The 23475-nt window shown below is 40.9% G+C and overlaps 1 protein-coding gene across 3 annotated transcripts in view; it reads right to left on the bottom strand.

Moving 5' to 3' along the window:
- Positions 1-3401: 3401 nt before the first annotated feature.
- LOC149154003 (uncharacterized) overlaps positions 3402-23475 on the bottom strand; it is a 289071-nt gene continuing 268997 nt past the window's right edge. For all 3 annotated transcript variants that reach the window (XM_089439454.1, XM_089439456.1, XM_089439455.1), the window contains 2 exons: positions 3933-4088; positions 3402-3786 (listed from right to left, as the gene is read on the bottom strand). In XM_089439454.1, coding sequence (XP_089295580.1) covers positions 3746-3786; positions 3933-4088 — 197 coding nt within the window. In that variant the 3' untranslated portion in view covers positions 3402-3745. The remainder of the gene's footprint in view (positions 3787-3932; positions 4089-23475) is intronic.

Raw genomic sequence — 23475 nt, 5'->3', positions numbered from 1 at the left:
TTTAAAATTGTATAGTCAACAACTATGAAAACATATTTCTTAATAAAAATTTTATGTTGTGTAGATTTAATTGTCAAAGAACTTTAAGATCATCATGAACAACAAACAAACGAAAGGAAGAAGTTGTACAAGCATCGAAAGAAGTGTTATGATAATCCATATAAATATTTGGGTTTGATAATTGATGGTATGGACCAGAAGAAAACACTTTTACCACATTTTGTTCGCACACCCAAAAATTTGCAGGAGGAAAATTTTATTCAGTTTCACTTGGTCGGTTGTATGGTCTCCAATGGGAAAATGTTGCCAAGGGTGTACTTCACAACTCCAAATATTCATAATGATGCAAATCTGACCATAACCATAATTCATGATGTGATTTCTCATTGGTCTGGTAATCTTCCAGAAGTTTTGTATCTACAATTGGACAACACTCGCCGTAAAAACAAAAATCAGGTTGTTTTTGGATATCTAAACATGCTTGTTGAATTGAGAATTTTTCAAAAGGTAAAGGTTGGTTTCCTTCTTGTTGGGCACACTCATGACCATATTGATCAAATGTTTAGTCATTTTTCAGTCACATTGAGGAGGAAGGAAGTTGGGAGCTTGCCATCACTAATTGAATGTATTAAGAAATCATACATGCCAGAGCCTACTTTTGATGTGTTGGAAGAAACTGTTGACATGCAAAGGTTTATTCTGAGATCATATGGTGAGGGGAAATGCATTGAACAACTTAATGACATTAGCTTCCAACATCAATTTCTTATCAAAAAAATTGATGGGAAAACACTAATATGGGGCAAGAAGTATTCAACTACTGCAGAATGGACAGCGTCATCATGTTTGCAATTTTTGAATTTCATTCCAGATCATCCAACATTTGCATCAAAAATATTGTTATTACAATCAGTTGGTGATGTTCAGAATGCGCGCAAACAGAATAGAGATATAAATTATTCTGATTGCCTGGAAGAAATTAAAAAATGTATTAGATATACATATGATTACTTTGACATTGCTGATTCAGTTTGGTGGGAGTCACTTTTCAATAATCAAAGTGATATCATTTCAACAACAACAAATGAAAATATACCTTTGAAAAATCCATTTATTTGGCCACAAAATGTGGCGAATGAACATGAGGAAATAAACATTGTTGAACAGCAACAATCTCAAGGTATTATTAATTCTTCACAGGCAGCGGAAAGAGAAATGTATATTGGTTCCAGAAGATCTCGTGCACGACATGAAGCCATGGAAGACCTTTACAGGGGTTCAGTACAGGATATTAATGAGGGTTGCATGATTGCAGTGCTAGCAGATGGAGATCCCAATGGCTATCCATTCTGAGTTGCTAAAGTTATAAAAGTCTTTACAGAAAATGAGGATATTACAAGTGTTGAATTACATTGGTATGTCACAGATACACACCCATTCAATGGTGTGTATAAGCCAGAGATGGTAGTTGACAAAAAAAATGGCGGAAAGAGAAAAAGAAAAGGTACAAATATAAATCACCGTCGCACAAACATGTTAAAATTGGAGGATGTTGACATACTTGTTTATGACTTCAATTTAACAAAGAGAGGAACTCTTCGCTTCAAGACGATAGAGATTCTAAAAAGGTTGTTACCAGAAGGAACAGTGTTGAGATGGGAGTCTGCTGAAACCAGTCGTAGATCTAGAAGAATTTTGAAACCTAAAATGTTGGGCATGCATATGGACTCAGATGGGACACTAGTTGATGAAAAAGAAGAATATGGAACATCTTTGTCAGCATCCAGTGACTCATCTGAAAATGTGAATTCTGATGACGTGCAAAAAAATATGAGTGATTGTGATTAATTGTTTAAGACAATTTATATAACTAATGTATGCATCGTATCTTCAAATAAAATTAATGATTTCCATATGGTGTTAAATGAAAAGTTATGAGGCATTTTTATGTTGTTGGATTATATGTCTTAATTATGATAAATTTTATTGTTTAAAATATCTACAATGCAATATTAAATTAGAGATATAATGTATGTTTTATTCAATATACAAATAATGACTTTTGAATTCATTTAGTAATGTAATTTGTTCATAATGTCATGGTTTTCTAATTTTATAGCTGAAAAAATTTCAATTTCTTTTGTATCTAACATGTTATGGTTGAAAACATGTTGAAATTATACTTAAGAAAGAAAAATGATATTCTACCAAAAACATTAATGTGTTTTTTCCTCATAAACAACTTTGTTTGGCACATAAAAATTTGGTTTTACTAGCATTTTTTAAAAAATTTGAAAATTGACCCTAAAAAAAATCAATATTCCAATATCATCACTTTTGTTTTGAAGCTATATTTTGAACGAAAATTTCATAGTAAATTTCGTAGTCACTGCCATTTTTAAAGCATGTTCAAAATTAACGCCTAAAAAATAAAAACATCGTTGCAGTATACACAATTTTCGTTTTTAGCACTATTTTTTATGTTTTTTCGGGGTTTTTCGACCAGAGTTCCCATTTTGAGTTTATACTTCCCATTTCAAAGTTTACATTGTTTTTAGCAGAGTCCACATAGTATGTTGAAATTATTGTTTATACTTAAGGGATCTTCTTTCAAGTACATTCCATTTAGATTTTTTCAATACAAACTTATTCCCTAAGAAATCTCTCAATTTCCTATTTAACCATTTAATTTTTCTTTTCAATTCTATGAACTCACCCATGGTCATAGCATCTACTACATTCAAGATAAATGCATTAATACCATAGTTGTTTTAAAAAAAACAAAATATCATTCATTGTATACACTTTTGTGATTTTGCTCGGAAAAGTATTAGTCAAAGGCTACATACTCCAGGTTCCTTCGCACAACAAGAATAAAACATTGATTACAATATCAATGTTAAAATCATAAAACTAAAATGAATAAAATTGTCAAAGTAAAGGTATGTGTTTTCCTTCTTGCAGAACAAATAGCCAAGACAATATATACACTTGATAACTTGTGAATGAAAATATATGAATAGCTCTTAGAAAAATTAGTTTGATGCACACTTGGAAATGCTTGACAAACATGCACCATAATGAATGCGGGATAAACCACCTCGATTGAAGTAATAAGTTATCATAAATTCATTATTATTTCCCCGATCCATATATTCAATACTTTAAAGTTGTTTTCATAGTTTGCAAGCTCATTAAACAGATTAGCTATATAACGGTATGTCTAACCCCTATTGATCCAAGTTATAAAACAATACGAGCCTCGTTTCCTTAAGGTGAAACAGTTTTTAACATAATATATTTATTACTTGGCATTGCACGGTGCACTCACAATAGATCCAAGTAGAAAAGTAACTTAGTTTACGCTTAGCATAAGCATAAATATAAAAGACTATCCAACCTTTGGAGAAAAATATCAATATTTCTATTAAGAACTTAAACTGATAGTTACAAAATGTATGGCCATATTGGTGGTACTAAATTTTGCAGAAATATCATTATTGATCCAGATTGCCCGACAAACATAAGGGTAAACAAGGACATTTCTTACCTCTACATGAAGTGGCATTTACTCTACCTTGTTTTATAGATCTAAGCGTACAATTAGATTATGCCTCAACCAAGAAGACTAGTCCAGCAAGGGCTTATTTCTAAGTATCCATAAATGTGACTCCAAGCTATAGGCGCAAGAATAAGTAGCTCACTCTTTCACAAAAAGATTTCCAAAAAGTAATGACATAACGGATCAGGTCAGTTCCCTCATCATTGATCTTGCCATTTTCAACTCTGCAGTAAATATGGTCAAATATGATTCAATCAGACAATGGAAAATATGACCATCTTTTTCACTCCACAATTTTTATAAATGTTTAGACTAAGATAAAAATGAAAACAAAAATACGATGCAATAAAAAAGTGACGAACACTCGAACCTTGCAATAAAATCCGAAATTTGTCCTCCGCAACGTACACGAGACCATTGAAAGAACCCTCATCCTTTTTAACAAATTCATTATTCTTGAAGTGTAGAACGACAGACTTTCCTTTTCCAATCCGTATTTGCCAGCCATCAATATTTAATGTAGGTACTGCCATAAAACCTCGTTTACGTTAAAGTTAGATAGCAAAGTCATAAACTCGTTGAAAATTGAATTCCAATTTCTTTATTGCAAATTTTGAGTGAGACCTTTAAAAAATGGCTGTGTGGGATTGAAAGAAAGCAGATAATACAAAGAAAACCCCAAAAAAGAGGTAAAAGGGATACAGGCCTTCTGAAACAAGTTATCACCAATCAGAAGAAAAAAAAAATCAATTCGTGTAAGATTCATCATCAATAAGAGACGAGAAAAAGAACTTAAGATGTGGACTGCCACCTTTTGCTATAACAATCTTTGGTATCAATTTTTTGCATAAAATTTGCATGAGACTTGTCAAATGGAAGGCAGGGTAAACATATATGCACCAAGGTAATCTCCCTTGATCACATCTTTCACCCAGTGTTGAAAATATCAGTATCGGCAAAATATAAAAAAAAATCAATTCGTGTAAGATTCATCATCAATAAGAGACGAGAAAAAGAACTTAAGATGTGGACTGCCACCTTTTGCTATAACAATCTTTGGTATCAATTTTTTGCATAAAATTTGCATGAGACTTGTCAAATGGAAGGCAGGGTAAACATATATGCACCAAGGTAATCTCCCTTGATCACATCTTTCACCCAGTGTTGAAAATATCAGTATCGGCAAAATATCGGTGAGGGTCCAGAGAACATCTTATCATCAATATCGGCGAAAATATCGGTAAGCATAAAAAATGCATAATATATTCATTTTTTTCAGATTTCTAAACATATAAAGCAATAACAACATGAACTAAACACATTGGCACATAAATATGAAGAAATCACTGAGATATATGATGTCAAATAGAAATGATACATCAAACTTCAAAGGCGATACCAAACCCTGTTGATCACTGATAATTGTCCATACAAGGACTCAAACAAAATGACATCACATAACCTGTTGATCCCTGATAATTATCCAATCAAGGACTCAAACAAAATAACATCACATATATAAAACTTCAAAAGTATTTCATCATCATGAGTTATAAACTTATATGTAGCAAAAGTTGCAAAACAAATAAAACTAGCAGTTACCTATCTGAGACCATTGGCCACTCCCTAGCAGCTTTATTTCTGTCTTGTTCAGCAATTGCTTCAAGAGCTTTTTGTATAACCTCCACACTAAAAACCATACAAGGCATTACATCTGCATCATGTGCAGGGAATCTAGCCAGATGGTATTTCAATTGTGTAACCCCTCCTGACATTTTGATCCCACACAATTTGCATGATATATATTCCCGATTTGCCCCACCAACAGCCTCCCCATACTCCCAAAATGGGTCCAAGGTTTTTGGCATATTTGACATTTGTAGTGAACTAATTCAAACCTAGGGCACAATGAAAAAAAAAAAAAATTGGCATTAAACCCCCCAACACAAAAAATAATAAGTAATAACCACCTCATTTAAAAATAATTACTACATTATTTACATTTTGCGATGTGAATGAAAAATGGCAATAAGAGGGTGCATAAGAAAGTTGAAAAAAAAAGGAAGCTTGCTGTCCAAATATGGAGAAAACCCTTGCATTGGCTCATGGGCATGAAAATCATAGCAAATGGAAAAAAAAAAAAAAAAAAAAAAAAAAGAAACAAAATGTTGGTAGGCAAAGAGGCAAGCAAGCATAACCCTAAATCTATGAAAAAATCATTAACATAGGGGTTTTTAAGAACATACCTGTTAATGGAAGAAACGAAGTTTGTCTCACAATTCTTCAATCTTTGATCCACAACAAAATCTTAGTTGGTGGTGATAATTGTTGTTTGATCCTCAAATCCTTCTTGACAACCACCACAAAACTCTTCCCCTTCCTTCTCCAACACTCAAAAACAAAAATGAAGAAAAAAACGATTTTCCCTTTTTCTAGCCGCGGCATAACATGTTCGGCGATATTTTTGTCGTCTTGCGATATTTTGCCGAGATATCGGCGATATCTTGGAAATATTGCGATATTTTCGATAGCCAAAATATTGCGATATTTTCTCGGCGATATTTCGGCTCCCGGTGATTTTTTTGTCGTCTTGCAATATTTTGTCGAGATATCACGATATCTCGGAAATATTGCGATACTTTCGGGAGCCAAAATATCGCAATATTTTCTCGACGATATTCAGCTCGCCGAAAATATCGCAATATTTCCAATATTCGGCGATATATTGCCGATATTATCATCACTTCTTTCACCTACCATTGTTGTTTCTGCTACACATTTATCATGTAGGTTTGACTGTCAGTGCTTACAAGATAACGACTTACATCTAAGGTCAATGACTTGCCTTTTCATGCCCTTTGGACCAGTGAAGCTATCGTCAACAAGGGACTTTATTCCTGTCTGATTTTTAAGATGCTAAAACACTAAATTAAGGGTTTGTAAATGTTGTTATAAATTTGTTGCACTCTAGGGATTGGAAGTCGATTATAGAGTATAGCATATCTTGGTCCACTGGTGGATTCCCCTGACCTACACAAGGGTTTAGTTAGTTAAATTATTGATGTATGAATCTAAGAAAAGATTGGCATTCCTCTTTCATTACTCTATCTTCTATCTTCTACTTCTGTTTGTTATTCTGCTATATAAATCTGCCTCATACCGCATCACTGAATCATGTATGAAGTTATTTAGAGGATTGTTAATGGTAATTGTTCATAAAATAAATGGTGAATCCATTGTATTTGTGTTAAAATTGGCAACTAAGGCCAAATCCCACTTTGGACAACTCCTTTGAAGAAGATAATTGTGGCATCGAATTCCTCTTTTTGAGAGGACCAAAATCGACTTATAGAACACCAAATTTGGATAAGGGAAAATATTTATTTATTTAAAAGAAATTCTACAAATCACGACTTTATTAAAGTGGGAAAATTGAAAATTTGAAATTCAAATTTGCCTCCAACTGTCAAGGTCGGCTTCACCTTCAAAAGGACAACTTGTCATATATATAGAGGCATCCTCCATCTTCATTTGAATCACCTATCTCATGATTCTTCTCTCTGAAATAACCGTAGGAGATCCTCAACGAAGGAAGAAAGCATAGCGGGTTGTTTTCTTCTGATAGGAGGCTGAGGCAGTTAGAGGTGTTTTGGGTTATCTTCTTCTGGCAGGAGGTCGAGGCAGTTAGGTTACAGGCCGAGATTCCTCAGTTAAGCAGCAACGGAACTTGGCCATTTGTTTGGGTAATTCAGTCTTTTGATGTCAGGCTGAGTTTGGGTATTATTCGAGGAAGATCTTCCCCTTTTATGTGACCACACTTCATAGATCCTGCTTTAGGGAAATACGCATGCTGCATTAGCTTAGTTAGAATGCACGAGAAGCCTAGTAAGGGTTCAGATCAGTGCTAAAGGCTAGTGAAAGGCATCACCATGCATTCCTTGTAAGGCTGCAACTAAAATAAGGAATTTCTGGGGCAGCTAATGGGACAACGGTGATCTTCGGGTCATCAGTGTGTTTAAGACAACTATAATGGATCTACAAAAATTGGCAAGTCATTTTGACTTATTGTACTCTCTCTCTTTGTTGAACACTTGATTTAAATAATAAGAAGATCTGATCAAGGGGTTTCCCCATCTTGGGGTTTTTCCCTGGCTTGTGCCAATTTCTGAGTTCTCTTGTCTTGGCTTGTCTTCTGCTTATATCTATTCATGTTCTTTCTTCTTTTACTATCAATGGGTAATAATTTATGTGATTGCTATGAAATGAATCTTGGGTCTCATGTGATTCATTGATGTAATTGTTCAAGCAAAGAACATGTTAAAATTAACAATTTGTAATCAAATCCCTAGAGGAAATTTTTCCCTTTGCGTAATCACAAAATTTCAATTTGGCTACGAGTGTGGGATTGGATATTGGGTAATTGTTTTGCATGAAAAATAATTATCTTTTCATTTGTTACATGGAATTTATTTGGCTCATATTGGTTGCAACAACTCCCTTAACCAGCATGGGCCTAAAATTGATTATTGGTAATACACCACTATGAATGTTACAAACCATTATTCAAGAGGTCGTTAGGTGGCTTTTTATAGCCACATGAAAATTTATTATTCGTCCATTACCCGATTGTCTCTCTCATTAATTATTCAAAGACAAGTCTTTTTTATGTGTAGTCTCCTATCTATATTTTGGAGGGTTATCAAATAATTCCCATAGTTGATATATGAGATATAAGGAGGGTGGGAAACAAGAAAATCTAGTCAATGGGAAGCAAGAAATTATTGTTATGAAGAGAAACCTTCTACCAAATTATGGGCATACATCCCAATCCTTAATTATCTAAGGTTTGGAGCACATACGAAAGTGATCATCCGCTTTAGTGTTGAATAAAATTGAAAAGATCCAAAGGCATTTTCTTATAGAAGAATTGGTATTCAGATTGTGGACGCCCAAACCAATTCTTTTAGCAAAAATGAGTGTGCTTACTTTTGAGAAACATTGTCACATAATTACATACATAAGAAAATTTTAACACAGAGAAAAACTACATCCCATATCAGGCTAGGATAGAAACAAAGGAGAAACAACAACATAAGATACACATGGATTGGCTTAGAAAGTAGGGAATTAATGTGAACAATGGTTGACATATTTTTCATAGCTATAACAAAAAAGATCTATTAAGTCCTATTCTTGTTCAATCAAGTTGCTCCCCTTTCCTAAATGATTCTTTTTCAATGGCATTTACAACCTTGTTTTATTTTTCCTTGATTTATTATTCTTGAATTGTCAAAGGAATGAGTTTTTGTTTTGTCTAAATGCTAGGTATGTGGCACTGTTAGCATTCCAAAAGCCACATGACCTTGTAATGGGGCATAGATGATCCTTACCTTTCCCTCACACATTGTGTTGCCTCATCCATATGATGTGTGACACATAGAGGGACCAGCGTAACTCCTTGTTAAGCTCATTCCACACATTCACAAGCCACATAACACATGTCCATCTCCCCCACACCACATTGTGCTACCCCTGCATCTTCATGCTCTACATCCTTGTCTAGCCAAATTACCATCTGTATTGCCCATGTGATATTTCCACACATTATGCATGGTTGCATTCCATGTGGCTCTAGTATGCAAGCATATGTCTTTTCATTTTTTATTGGATCTCTATTTCCTATTGGATTTGTTCTCACTGAAATTGTGTAGGCACGATGCGACAACGATTTAGGGCAGAGGTTGTCATTCTGATCCCCACCCTCTCCATTTTAGTTGTCTCCCTACAACAGGCTATGGGGGGTGTTCCCAATGAAATGTGAATATGCAAGACTTGTTGGTAACCAACAAGTCCGGGAGACACAACTAAATGGCCTAGCAACTTGGCTAATTTAGCAAGTTTGGGGATTAGATTAGATTTTTGTGAGAAACCAGTGCCTTATGGAGCCAACTACTTGCTTAATAAATTATATACCAAGCAACCAGATGAACAGTTGTTGCTTCGAGGATGCTTCACTATCCTATATGAAATGCAAATCTTACAATCTACGTGAGATGCAAAATCTTGGTTTATTTTAGTTAATATGCCTAACAAAGTGAATCCCTTACCCCTAGCTATTTTGAGGTCAGTCTCTAGAGTAAGTTGTGGAGAGAAATCAAGAAAGCAAGCTATGGCTTGGTTAACGATACCTCCCCTTGAGATTTAACCATTCAGTGCCTCCAGTGTTGCAGACACTGTGGCTCTGATGACTACAAGGTCACCTTGTTAACTATTATAGAAGGTCTATCCTTCTCAAGCTAAAATAGGAAAGAGTGGTCCTATCTCTCTATCAACCAAGCTTATGCTTAGAGGTTAATTAATTAATGCAAAACTAGGCCTAAGATGCAAATGCAAAATGTGGAAGAGTGCCCTTAAGGTGAGATTGCTTGTGATTTTAAGTCCTTAAAGACAAGTTATATTTGGATCGCAATTAAAGAATGACATACTTAGAAATTAATAACAACGATATTCACCACAATAGAAAGTGCTCAAGTAAACAATTGCTCATGAAGTATACAATGGAAACAAGCTCAATGCTCCTTAGCACAACTAACAATATCCAAGATCATAACAATGTAAAGCCAATATGCCAATTAGGTGGATACAATTAGATTTCTTATCACAATTATGATTAAGCTTAGATTAAGCACTTCCACAAAGGCCGCTTATCCAAGAAGAATTGGGATTCAGATTGTGGACGCCCAAACCAATTCTTTTAGCAAAAACAAGTGTGCTTACTTTTGAGAAACGTTGTCACATAATTACATACATAGGAAAATTTTAACATGGGGAATAACTACATCACATATCAAGCTAGGATAGAAACAAAGGAGAAACAACAGCATAAGATAGGCATGGATTGGCTTAGAAAGTAGGGAATTAATGTGAACAATGGTTGACATATTTTTCATAGCTATAACAAAAAAATATCTATGAAGTCCTATTCCTGTTCAAGAAAGTTGCTCCCCTTTCCTAAATGATTCTTTTTCAATGGCATTTACAGCCTTGTTTTATTTTTCCTTGATTTATTATTCTTGAATTTTCAAAGAATGAGTTTTTGTTTTGTCTAAATGCTAGGTATGTGGCATTGTTAGCATTACACGAGCCACATGACCTTGTAATGGGGCCTAGATGATCCTTACCTTTCCCTCACACATTGTGTTGCCTCATCCATGTGATGTGTGGCACATAGAGGGACCAACATAAATCCTTGTTAAGCTCATTCAACACATTCACAAGCCACATAACACATGTCCATCTCCCCCAGACCACATTGCCCTACCCCTGCATCTTCATGCTCTACATCCTTGTCTAGCCAAATTCCCATCTCTATTTCCCATGTGATTTTTCCACACACTATACATGGTCGCATTCCATGTGGCTCTAGTATGCAAGCATATGCCTTTTCATTTTTTTTATTGGATCTCTATTTCCTATTGGATTTGTTGTCACTCAAATTGTGTAGGCACGGTGCGACAACGACTCAGGGCAGGGGTTGTCACCTTGATCCCCACCCCCTCCATTCTAATTGTCTCCCTACATAGGCTATCGGGGGTATTGATGAGCCCCAAATTTGGTAACATTTTGGGCTCATTTGGCCTAACTACCCTTGTTCAATCCTTCATTTTTCATAACTTATGCATTATTTTCTAGTATGTTTATGTCATTTGTACGAATAAGGGTAGTCACTATTCCTAGGTGGCTAACACGTGCTCATTTCAGGATTTTTTGACACATGTTGAAGCAAAACCGAGCAGACATGGGCTAGGAGACAGCCAAGCTTGGGTTGAGGATTCGTAGGGGGTTTGTCTATGGCATTAAATAGCCTCCCTCGGGATCTTCACCCCCAACTCCGAGCTCCAAAGGCCACCAAAACCGGATCTAGAAGGCAGCCAAGCAGATTTCTTGGAAGGAGTTGTTCACTCACAGTTTGGGCAGCCAAGTCCCATAGATTTAGGAGGCCAGCTAGGGCCTCGTAGTGTATAAATGTTAAGGCTTCAGCCTTCGAAAAGGACTTTTGGAAAAACTCTTGCATATTCTGCACTACGTGCTGCTAACACTGTTTTGTTCTTTTGTAGCCATTATTGGCATAACTCTTGACTTATGATTATTTTTTTGATAATGGGAAGCAGTCAGATTTGATATCAGCTCTGAGTTTTTATAGGAGCCATAGCTCTCGGGGTTGGGCCCAACCTGAGAGCCTAGGGCCTCCTTATTTGTATTGTTATCTTTCCTTTCAGCACTGTGATTTTCCTTTTATGCATCTGAAACGAAGTTTGTTGAGCTAGATTTAGTTGTGTTGGTTAAGTAGGTTATTGTTGAGGAATAGAATTACTTCAGATGTGTAGAACAGATTGATAAGATAAAGATTGATAAAAGCTCCATAAAAGGGTTGCCTGCACTCTCAGTTTCACCTCTCCCTTATTGGATCAGGGACTGGAATTGTGGAGCCAGTGCTGCTCAACAAAAACACTAGTTTGCTTGACCATGCAATCATTGGTGTAATGTTTTTCATTTGTAGAAGTTAGTCATGCGTTTAGACCTTTTTAGATGTTCCTTTGATTAAGTGTTGTACATGGTTCTCTTTGGAAATAAAGCTGTTGTTCATTTGTTTCATTGACAGTTTGGATAGATTAGCTAAGATTTCGATTGTATGCAGGATTTGGTTGATTCAGTTAAGTGCACACCGTGCAGGGCATATCCATCTTTCTCTCATCCACCTAAGCTTCGTCCAGGCCAGCTGATCCATCTCCTAGTCAGCTTCTTCGTCTCACAACTCCTCCTCTGTCCACGTAACCCTACCTTCTTGCTCTTCCATTGCCTTAGCCTTCCTTAAGACAAATTAGCTCTCCACACCCTCTCATCACTTCATCCATCAGTCACTGGGTCATCTCAGACCCCTACCCTACCTCCCTATCCATTCATGCATCCTCTTTCACTCACCCATCCTCCAAAATCCAATGTCAGAACATCCTGTAGAAATTTCTGAACATCCTGTAGAAATCCCTGAAACATCCTGTAGAACCCCTGCAGCCTTCCTGTAGAAGCTCACAAGTGAGGTTGATGGATAGCCAAACTTGGTGAAACTCTCTGGAAGGGTGTTAGGGACTCCTTAGACCCTCTCTGAGCCTTCCCAACCTTTTCTAAGCATTTCTCCTCCTTGATCCACCCCTGCACAGTAAGAAGCCAATTTAAAGTACATGTATGATAATTTTGATAACGTAATCAAAATTACAAAAAAGATGTGTTCTTTAGATAGAGATAGCATAGGCATGTGCATTTCACCTTTGTAGAAGTAATGGCATCTTTTTCAATATTTTGCATCCTCTCCTTTGCATCAGTAGGACTAGCTGGTAGAATTAGGGTTTGCTAGGGTTTATGTTACTCTTTGACTTTCAGTTTCTTTCTGCAAGTAGATCAGCTTCCTTTGAGTTAGCTTCCATCCATCAGGTATAAAGCTTCTTCTAAGAGCTCATAGAAGTTGGCTTGAGCCCCTAGCGGACTTGTGCTAGCTGACCAAGTGACAGCTGCGGCAAGAGCTAGTACTTGTGCATACAGCATCGTCGCTTCCAAGTTTGTTACGAACTACCGGGTTGATAAGAGTAAAGAAGGGAATCCCAAGAGTTGCAGCGTTATTACTGCAATACTGGAGCCCACCATCTTTTTGGCGTCGTTGCTGGGGAAGCGTCAGAGTATTGGTGATTGTTGCTTTTCTTCTATTTTTCTACACTCGCCTTCTGCTAAATAGTTCATTTCATTTCCATTCTGCAATTTCATTTCCGCAAAAGTAAAATAGATATTTCCTGCTTTCATAGATTAGCAATTTCAATTCTGCAAGCATAGACTAGCAATTTCAATTCTGCAAGCGTAGACTAGCAATTTCAATTCTGCAAGCGTAGACTAGCATTTCATTCCTGCAATTTCATTTGAGCAACGTAGCTTAGTCTCATTTCAATTCCGCATCTTCATTCCAGCAAGATAGCTAGTTGCAGTTCAATCTATTTTAGTTTTGCATGTACAAGCAGAAAAAGCAAAAAGCAATCAAAAGCATTTCCATTTCATGCCTCGTAGGAAGTTAGAACAAAGATAAAACCGGCAAATTCTTACCCAACACCCCCACCACTTCACTGAGTCACCCTTCTCTCTTCTTTGGTGACAGTGATCCAGAAGAACCTATAGGCGAGCCTCCTGAGACATACGAAGATCCTATACCAAAAGAAGAGTTAGAAACCATCCCACCTGAAGCCATGGCTGAAGATGGAAGAGAAGATGAGAGAATAGAAGGTGCCTTTCCCATCCGAGAGACCAATGGACACATGAAAATGAAAAACATAAGCCCCTCCGCTTTACCTCACTTCCATGGATTGACTACTGAAGACCCTGATACCTTCTTGTTTGAGTTTGCTATCCTCTGTCAAACCTATGACTATACAGAAGATGAGCAAAAACTGAAACTCTTTCCCTCTGCTCTCAAGGATGCAGCATTACGCTGGTTCATGGGATTACCTGGAAACAGTATCACCACTTGGGCTCAGATGCAGCAAGCTTTCAATACCAAATACCGGGACTATTGTAGGTCCAAGGAAGCCAAGGGAGAGATCTTTCGGATGACCATGGGAAATGAGGAGTCTTTAGAAGATTATGATGAAAGATTCCAACTTAGCTATAAACGGGCCAGGTGCACACTTGACCCTGAATCTCTCAAATTGGTCCTGCTCCGAGGAGTCCCTGAAGACCTCCTAGATACCCTTCACATGCTAGCTGGAGGAGACATCTACCAACTACCTTACGAGGATATAAAGACTGTGTTTAGAAACCACTCTAGGGCAGCCCGGAAAAGAGGTAGGGGAAACTCCCTTTCATCTAGTGCTACTTTCTCCAAGCATGAGTTTGTTAATCAGCTGGAGGACCTCAAAAGTGATGTGAGACAGACCATTTCCATGCAACTTGATACATTCTAAATCCAGCAAAAGAAAGAGGATGCTGAGAGGGATTTGGCCATCTTCTGTCCTAGGTGTACAAGGAAGCACCCTAAGAACGAGTGTCCCTTACACTCGGTAGAGGTATGCTTCGTTTGTGAGGAGGACCACCCCACAAACCAATGCCCAACCTTACCTGGGTTTAAGGCCATGTACCAAGGAACTGAGGCACCCACTGAACCTCTCTACTTCCTCAACCAAAGAAGGTCGCATGGACCTAGACCTTACCAGCAGGGGATGCAAGGGACATCCCAAGCCTATTATAGCCCCAACCAATCTGCTCCTATGCCTTCTTGGGGGCCCCCTGCTCATCCTCCCTGGTCTGTGCCTCCTCCATGGTCTTACCCACCTCAATACCATACTCAGCCCACTACTCATTCGTTTCACTCACATGTCCAGCCACAGCCTCAGTGGAATGCACCTCAACTGGGGTGGAGGCCCCAGTACAACACTCCTCTCGCCATTTTGCCTCCACCACCAGCTCAACCACAACCATTACCTCCTGCTCCTCCGAGACAACCCCAAATGCCTGCTCAACCAAACCCGAACCCCAACAACCGACAGGCCCAGCAGGTATATACCGGGGAAACAACCTGCCCTACCTATGCTGTGGAGATCTAGGAGATCAACCTGCGATCCGGGAAGACTCTTCCGGATCGCCAACCTCCTCCCCTAGAGGACGAGGAAGACAAACAGGAAAGTGAACCCAAGACCACTCCACCCTTTCCTGAGAGACTAACAGTGACCACACAACCCGACCCAGAGGAGAATGAGCTTCTGGGAGAACAAAAACAGTTGTGTGTAAGAATACCACTTCTCCAAGCCATCAAAGATGTACCGATATACAACAAATTGGTTAAGGAAAAGTGTTTCAGGCACCCAGGCAGGCGAAAAAGAGATGCCTCAACCATCAATGTCATAGGACAACTGTCTGATCTTATGTTGGGGCAAGTAATCTGTCCAAAGTATTTGGATCCTGGGAGTCCTGTAGTTGATGTCCACATCAATGGCACCATCATACCCCACACTTTGATGATTTAAGGGTTGTCATTAATGTGATGACCAAGGATACCATGCTCAAACTCAACCTTCAGGGTTCCTTAAGGAAGACCTCGACAGTCCTGCAGTTGGCAGATCGCTCCACCGTGACTCCCGAAGGGATTGTGGAGGATGTCTTGGTCTCTGTTGACTCTTGGGAGTATCCTGCGGACTTCTTGGTTCTTCAGCCAAAGGCAAAGCTTACTGGATACCCCCTTATTTTGGGAATACCTTGGCTAGCCACTGCGGATGCTTACATAAGCTGCCGAGCAGGAAACATGACCATCAAAAATGGTCCTATGTCCAAGCAGCTAGTCCTATACCCTCCTGCCCAACCTCTATTAGAGCATGACTTACCACTTTGGTTGGAAGAAGGAGAAGAGGATGAGGTGTACTCTGCACCCTTGTGCACCTTAGAGACCACCAGGGGAGGTCCTCAAACTGAGGATGATTTGATTGAGACCTTGATTCAAAATCCGCCTCCCAGTGCATTGTCCTTAGAGAAATTGGTGGAAGATACTCAAGCCAGCACCTTAGTGGACCTTTGTGTGACCGATCCACTCTCTCCCAGGGTCAAAAATGTGGAGTTTGGCCCCGAGAGAACGTTAAAGATCAACTCCTCCCTATCTCCCTCCCAGGAAAAGGAGCTGTATAGTCTGTTGGCCAGTCATCTAGATGCTTTCGCTTGGAGCTATAAGGAGATGAAAGGAGTCCACCCTTCGGTCTGTACCCATCACATCTACATCAAAGAAGATTGTAAACCGGTCAGGCAACCTCAGAGGAGAATGAATCCAGCCCTTAAGGACATTGTCAAAGAAGAACTACAAAAACTGTTGGATGCAGGATTCATCTACCCCATCTCGGATAGCGAGTGGGTGTCCCCTCTGGTGTTGGTACCCAAGAAAAATGAAAAGTGGAGAATCTGTGTGGACTACCAAGAACTGAACAAAGCCACCAAGAAAGACCACTTTCCTCTGCCTTTCATAGATCAAGTGTTGGATGGACTAGCGGGGAAGAAGTTTCTCTTTCCTAGATGGGTTCAGCGGGTATAACCAAATCCAAATCAGCCCGGAAGACCAAGATAAGACCACCTTCACTTGTCCTTGCAGTACCTTTGCTTACCGAGTCCTTCCCTTTGGGCTATGCAACGCTCCTGCCACTTTCCAAAGAGCAGTATTGAGCATCTTTTCTGAGCTGGTCCATGATTCAGTGGAAATCTATATGGATGACTTCACTCCCTATGGGTCCAACTTCCAAGAAGCATTGTCCAATCTGGGAAAAGTCCTAACCAAGTGCATTGAGATGAACCTGTCCCTTAGTCCGGAAAAATGTGAATTCTTGATGACTGAAGGGACCGTGCTAGGACATACCATTTCTCGCCAGGGATTGCAGGTGGATCCTAATAAAATTGCTCTCATCAAAAAGGTTCCACCTCCTCAGAAAGTAAGAGATGTTCGGAGTTTCCTAGGCTTAGCAGGATATTATAGAAGGTTTATTAAAGATTTCAGTAAGCTAGCCTCGCCACTGTTTGGCCTCTTAGCAAAAGATGTTGAGTTCAAATGGACGGACGACTGTCAAAGGGCTCTGAATGAATTAAAGGATAAGTTGGTGTCCGCCCCGATATTAAGAGGTCCAAACTGGGCCCTACCTTTCCACATCCACACTGATGCCTCGAACAAAGCCATAGGGGCAGCCTTAGGACAGGTTGAACAAAAACTCCCATATGCCATATACTTTGTCAGCAAAAACTTATCCAAGGCAGAACTGAACTATACTATAACTGAGAAAGAGTTCCTGGCTGTGGTCCATGCCCTGAACAAGTTTCGACACTACATCACTGGCTATCAAACATTTGAACATATTGATCATGCTGCAATTAGATATTTAATGAATAAACCAGATGTGAATGCTCGTATTATTAGATGGTTACTTCTGTTGTAGCAATTTGATTTGACCATCGTTGACAAACCAGGTAAAGAAAATGTTGTTGTTGACTTCTTGTCTAGATTGGATTTACGTGCAGGTGAAGATGGAACAGTGGACGACCAGATGCCAGATGAACATCTGTTTGCTATCTTAGTACTCTCCCCATGGTTTGCTGATATAGCAAACTATCTGGTCTCAGCACAGTTCCCTCCGCATCTATCTTCCAAAGAGAAAAGCAGAATTGTAAGGAAGAGTGCCTCGTTCACTTGGATCGAGGGCAACCTGTTCAAACTTGGCCCCGATCAAATCTTAAGGCGTTGTGTAAGGGAGGAGGAAGTCTTTGACATCCTCCTAACCTGTCATGACGGGCCTTGTGGAGGACATTTTGCAGCCAAGAGGACTGCCTTCAAAATTCTACATGCAAGCTACTATTGGCCCACGCTTCATCAAGATGTCAAGAGATATATCAGCCAATGTGACTGATGCCAAAGGATGGGGAAGCCAACCCCAAGGGACGAAATGCCTCTCCAACCTCAAGTGACTCTTGAACCATTCGAGAAGTGGGACATGGATTTTGTGGGTCCTATCAATCCTCCTTCAAGGCAAAGGTCTTACATCATTGTGTGCACAGACTATCTGACAAAGTGGGCAGAAACCAAGGCAATCAAAGCAGCGAAAGAAGAAAAGGTGGCTGAATTTTTAAGAGAAAACATCTTCTACAAATTTGGCTACCCAAGAGAGCTAGTCACCGATCAAGGAAGCCAGTTCACCTCCAACTTAATTGAAGATTTGCTTGCTCATCACAAGATCAAGCATAGCACTTCCACCCCCTATCATCCTCAAGCAAATGGGCAGGTGGAAGTTACCAATAGAGCATTAGAAGGGATTTTGACTAAGGTAGTGAGCAGCAGCAGAAAGGATTGGGCAGATCGCCTGGTTGAGGCCACCTGGGCTTACAACACCACTTGGAAGACCACAACCGGTTTCACACCTTATGAACTGGTCTATGGGAAGAGAGCTTTGCTGTCAATTGAGTTCGAGTACAACACATTGAGGATGGCAGCTCAGCTGGACCTAGATCTCAGCCACACCCAACAAGAAAGGTTATTGCAGCTGAATGGGCTAGATGAACACAGAATGCAGGCCCTTCTCCACTCAGAAGTGGTTCAACTTCAGAGGAAGATATGGCATGACCGGCACCTCAATGACAAGCAATTCCAACTGGGAGATTGGGCGCTGTTGTATGATTCCAGACACAAGGATTTCAAGGGGAAGCTGAGGACAAGATGGTTAGGGCCATATGTAGTGGAGAAGTGTAATGATAATGGGTCTGTTCTTATCTGGACCATCGATGAGGAAGCCATCCCCATGCTCGTCAATGGGCATCGACTAAAGATCTACAGGAAACCTCTTTCGAGGCAAGAGTTCATCAAAACTGTGGAAAAACCAGTGCTGGTCATAGAGAAGGGTTATGCCTCTGTTTTGGGCATACCTTGAGCATCCAAAAAAAAAAAAGACGAGAAAAAAATCATAATAAAAAGATCCTTGGGTGAAAACCTTTATGAGGCTCCCAAGGCAGATGGTAGGGGTGAAAACCTCATTGAGGCGCCCCTGCTGTCTCTCTGAAAAAATTGGAATAAAAACAAAAAAGACCCTTGGGTGAAAACCTCTCTGAGGCACCCAAGGTAGATAGTAGGGGTGAAAACCTCATTGAGGCACCCGTGTTGTCTCCTCAAAAAAAAAAAAAAAAGGAAAAAAAACCAAGGAAAAGAAAAAAAGAGGCAGAAACAGAAAAACAGGCTCAAGCTTTGGAAATTAATGCAGGTTGCAGGTATTCCATGCAGAAAAGGAGGCCTCTCAACTCAAGGATAAGGGTCCCTACCATGCTACCAGGTGACCTCACCAACACTCCCTCCAGAAACACTCATCTCTTCCAAGGTTTGGGCACGGTCTAGTCATAGTTTAACCTCCTACAGGAAGCTACAGGACTTTCTACAGGAAGTTCTGTATTTCTACAGGAAACTTCCTGTAGAATCTTGGGACGGGCCAGGACCGACTGTGTAGAAGAATTTGAAGCCCGAAGTCCAATAAGGAGGCATGCAACCAATGTTTTTCTCCATCACCCACTGTTGTCGCCTCCTTCCACCACCATTGCTGCCATACGATTGAAATACCTGCGCAGTCAAACCAGAACGTTGGACTCTCAGAAGAAATCATTTTCAAATGAAAAACAAAGCATGCAGAGGCCATTGCGCTACCTGTCAAGGCAATCCGAAGACCCTGCAACCGTGAACGTGACTCCACCGTTTCAGCATGCACCTGAGGAGGAGAAACGGCTACAGGATGTCCTACAGGAATCCTGTAGCAGTTGATCCGGCTAGAGCGCACGTCATGAAGATACCTGAAACTCGTGAGCCGGCGCATGCACCATCCACATCCAAGCAACCAGTCTCGTAACCAGCAGCAGTCAGCGAAAAGGAGCTCCCGTGCCTGTGCACGAAGCGGCAGCAAGCGGATCCGTCACCCTCGTCCTGAAGCATGAGAAAAATAACGTCACAGCCGCACAGGTAAGTGCCTCACCCTGTTTCGTCAAATTACATGAATAATGCTTTAAAATGTGTGTAAATATGAAAATGAATGGGTTGAGCAAGTCGAGTAGCCATTCAACTGGCCACCACAACCAGCCCGATGGCCTCGTCCGATCCGAAAAGCTTTGGGTGTGTCGACGAGGCAAGAAATGGACACGTGGGAAGAGTCCAGTCGGAGAGAAGCGGCGATCTAACAAGAGTGGCGGCGGTAGATATGTAGGGAATGATTCGGCGGTCAGGCAGACATGCAGTGGAATGATCACAGGTGACGTCGACCAATGGGCCGACGGGGACAGCTCACCCCCGCGCCACAAGTTCCGCAGAGATTCAAATCTACCGGCTAGATCGCGTATGGCGCACTACACTCATTTATTCCAACCGCTTTGCAGCCGAGTACGCATCCGCAATTTCCTGAAGGTTGATACTCCGAGTTCTCGGCCTGTTCAAACGTCCTGTTGTTGCACAAAAGGCCCAGAACCACTGAAGCGCTCCCCAGAACCTGTGCACGACTCCTACAGGAAGCTGTGCTACAGGAAGCTCAACGTTACGGAGAAATTAAACTGTTCACGTCAAAGGTGGCAAGTCTGGAACGAGGTAAGCCTGAACATAGTCCTCCCATGCAATTGGTTCGAAAGGTGGTGAAGTCGACGTATCAAAGGGGTAGAAAACCGTAAATTTCAGTCTGTGCATGAATTTGCAAGTGTCTTCTTATTTCTACATGAGAATTGTCGTCGTAGTGTATATGCAGGATTTTCTACAGGGTTTGGTTCATAATTGAGCCACTGTCAAGGCTCACCTGTAGACAGTGGTAAATTTATAAACTGTGTGCATGATAGAGGCGTAACTCTGCGCTCTGTCTGAGGAAATCCCAAAGGTCCATCTTTTTATACGCGCCAGCCAGCGCAGGCCACCACAGCAAGCTTTTACCATGCCGGGTGGGTTCATCAGGAAAGAGCCTACAAATTCAAAGAAGCTACGGGAACCCCTGACGTGGTAGACCTGTTTTCTTGTGCATAGTGGATGTCATTCTGTGACAAGCTTCAAGGTCACGATGACGAGGTTGCAGAGGAATTCTTGCGATCCTTGCAACCAAAGTCCAAAACGTTGGCTGTTGTCAACTTCAAAGGTTTGACCCTCAGACTTACCCCATAGTTCATTAGCAGGGTCACTGATCTACCGATGGGGGTACCTTGGGATAAGGAGGAGAGAAAACTAGGCCAGAAGGCTAAGAAGGAATTCTTTTTGCCGGAGGAGCAATTCTCAGAAGACAAGAATGGAGTGCGAAGAACCAGCCTACAGCCGTTCTGGAGTGAGGTCAGCCTCCAAATTATGAAGTATATCAAGTGCGAGGGGCGATTCAGCATCGTGTATGGATACCATTTTCGGCCGCTCATAGAACTTAGGCACCAAATGGACCTACCCTCAGAGAAAAAGTTGAGCATCCCTTACTTCCTCCTGCATTCCATGACCGAGTGTGCCACTAAGTTGAGAGAGGGGACGCCAAATCAGATAGCCCATCATGGGCTCATTAAGCTCCTCGTGGAAGATGCACTTCACACGTATACCGTCCCTCTCTCCTGGGAAACCTTCTGAAATTTAACTAAGGATGATGACATTCGAGTGCTGGCTGAGGAGCTCACCTCCTCCAGCAACGAGGAGAAGGAACCAATTCAAACAGAGAAGAAAGAGAAAGGCCAAGAAAACATGGCCAAAGCACCAAAGAAAGAGCACAAGGGAAAACAAGAGGAAAAACAAGATGCCAAAACAGAGGATGACAAAACCACATTAACCCCCAGGGAGAAACGACTACAGCGCAGGGTGGAAAGGACTGAAAAGGTCCATGTCAGTGAGGGCACCTTTAAGGCAGCCTCAGCAAAATTGAAAGAAAAAGCACTCTCAGCCAAGCAGGCTAAAACGGTGCCATCTGTTTCTACAGGAAAATTGAAAACGGCTTCTACAGGAAGCCAGAAATCAGCCACTACGGGGCTTTCTACAGGAAGTCCTGAGAAAAGGACACAGAAGGAGAAGACGGCCGAAATTCTTGCTCGGGAGGCAGCAGCTGTGCTGGCCACCCTAAGTACCTCTCCCAAGCCAAAGGAGAAACGCAAAAGGGAGATTCCTCTGTATTTCAAAGCGAGGAGAAGTGTGAGAATTAAAACTGGCAGGCCCCAACCTCCATCTAAAGACCCAATTACCGTCGAAGACACCCCTACCTCGCCAAGGGAGAAGTCCCCCTCCAAAGTATCAGTCACTTATGAGCGGGGGAGCCCTAAGACAACTACCTGGAGGGAGAGAATGGAAAGGTCAGCGTCAAAAACCCCTCTACAGGATGCTGAAGCAGTTCTACAGGAAACTTTAGCCAGGCTCAAGGAGACCGAAAGAATGGAGGGGGAGGCAGCCACCTCACCACAAAGGGAAGCAGAGGTAGAACACATCATGGAGCCTAGCCCCCAGCCCAGCTTGAGCTCTTATTATAACTTTTTGGAGGCTGGGAAAATTATCCCACAAAAATTCACAGTACCGCTCTTCTTTGCATTGGAAGAAGAAAGAGTACGGACCCACACGTGGATGAGGATAGCTAAATCTAAAGGAGTAGCAGATATAGGCCCCTTGGAGGAACAACTCAAGGAGGCAAGAAGGGAATTAGCTATGGCCAAGCACGTGGGAAACTGCCAGCGAGTATTTCTACAGGAAGAGAATGAGAAGCTCAAACTGCAGCTACAGGAACAGAGGAAAGAAAGGGGCACAGCCTCAGAGGACACTACAGCAGAACCTCAAGGCAAAGAAGGAATGCAAGCTGGTCTTGAGGAACTAAACCAACATCTACAGGAAAGGGAACTGCAAGCAAACATAGAGATACAAGCTCTCAAATAGCAGTTGCAAGAAAAAGAGGCACAACTGGCCTGCATGGCCAGTTGGGCTATGGATGCTCTACAATGTAGGCAGTCGACCAAATCTTATGGCCTATACCTATGGGACCAGTGGCTGCAATTCCAGATTAATGCATTAGCACAGAGGGGTATCTCCCAGATCCAAAACCCCCAGCAGTTCACAGATTTATGCAACAGTAGCTCCTCAGAGGACAAGGCCAAGCTATCAGAGTTCTACCTCCATAATTTGGCCCTTCCTAATGTAACTTCATGGGATCCCAACACAGTTGTGGGAGATATGCAGCTAATGGCATTTACCTCATGGTTAAACCACGAAGAAAAGAGAGCGACAAAGGTCAAAGATGTTATGAACCGAGAGTTACATGAACCACTGTTAATCAGAGCAGAGCCAGGGGACCCCACTGCATTGATATCCGCCCACCAACACCTAACAACCAACCCGCAGGCTTTAC

Source organism: Pinus tabuliformis, chromosome 9, assembly GCF_031772625.1.
Source record: "Pinus tabuliformis cultivar Carrire ecotype Pingquan chromosome 9, CPIR1, whole genome shotgun sequence".
Classification (NCBI taxonomy): domain Eukaryota; kingdom Viridiplantae; phylum Streptophyta; class Pinopsida; order Pinales; family Pinaceae; genus Pinus; species Pinus tabuliformis.
Note: the sequence above shows the minus strand (reverse complement) of the source record. Positions and strands in the feature narration are given on the sequence as shown.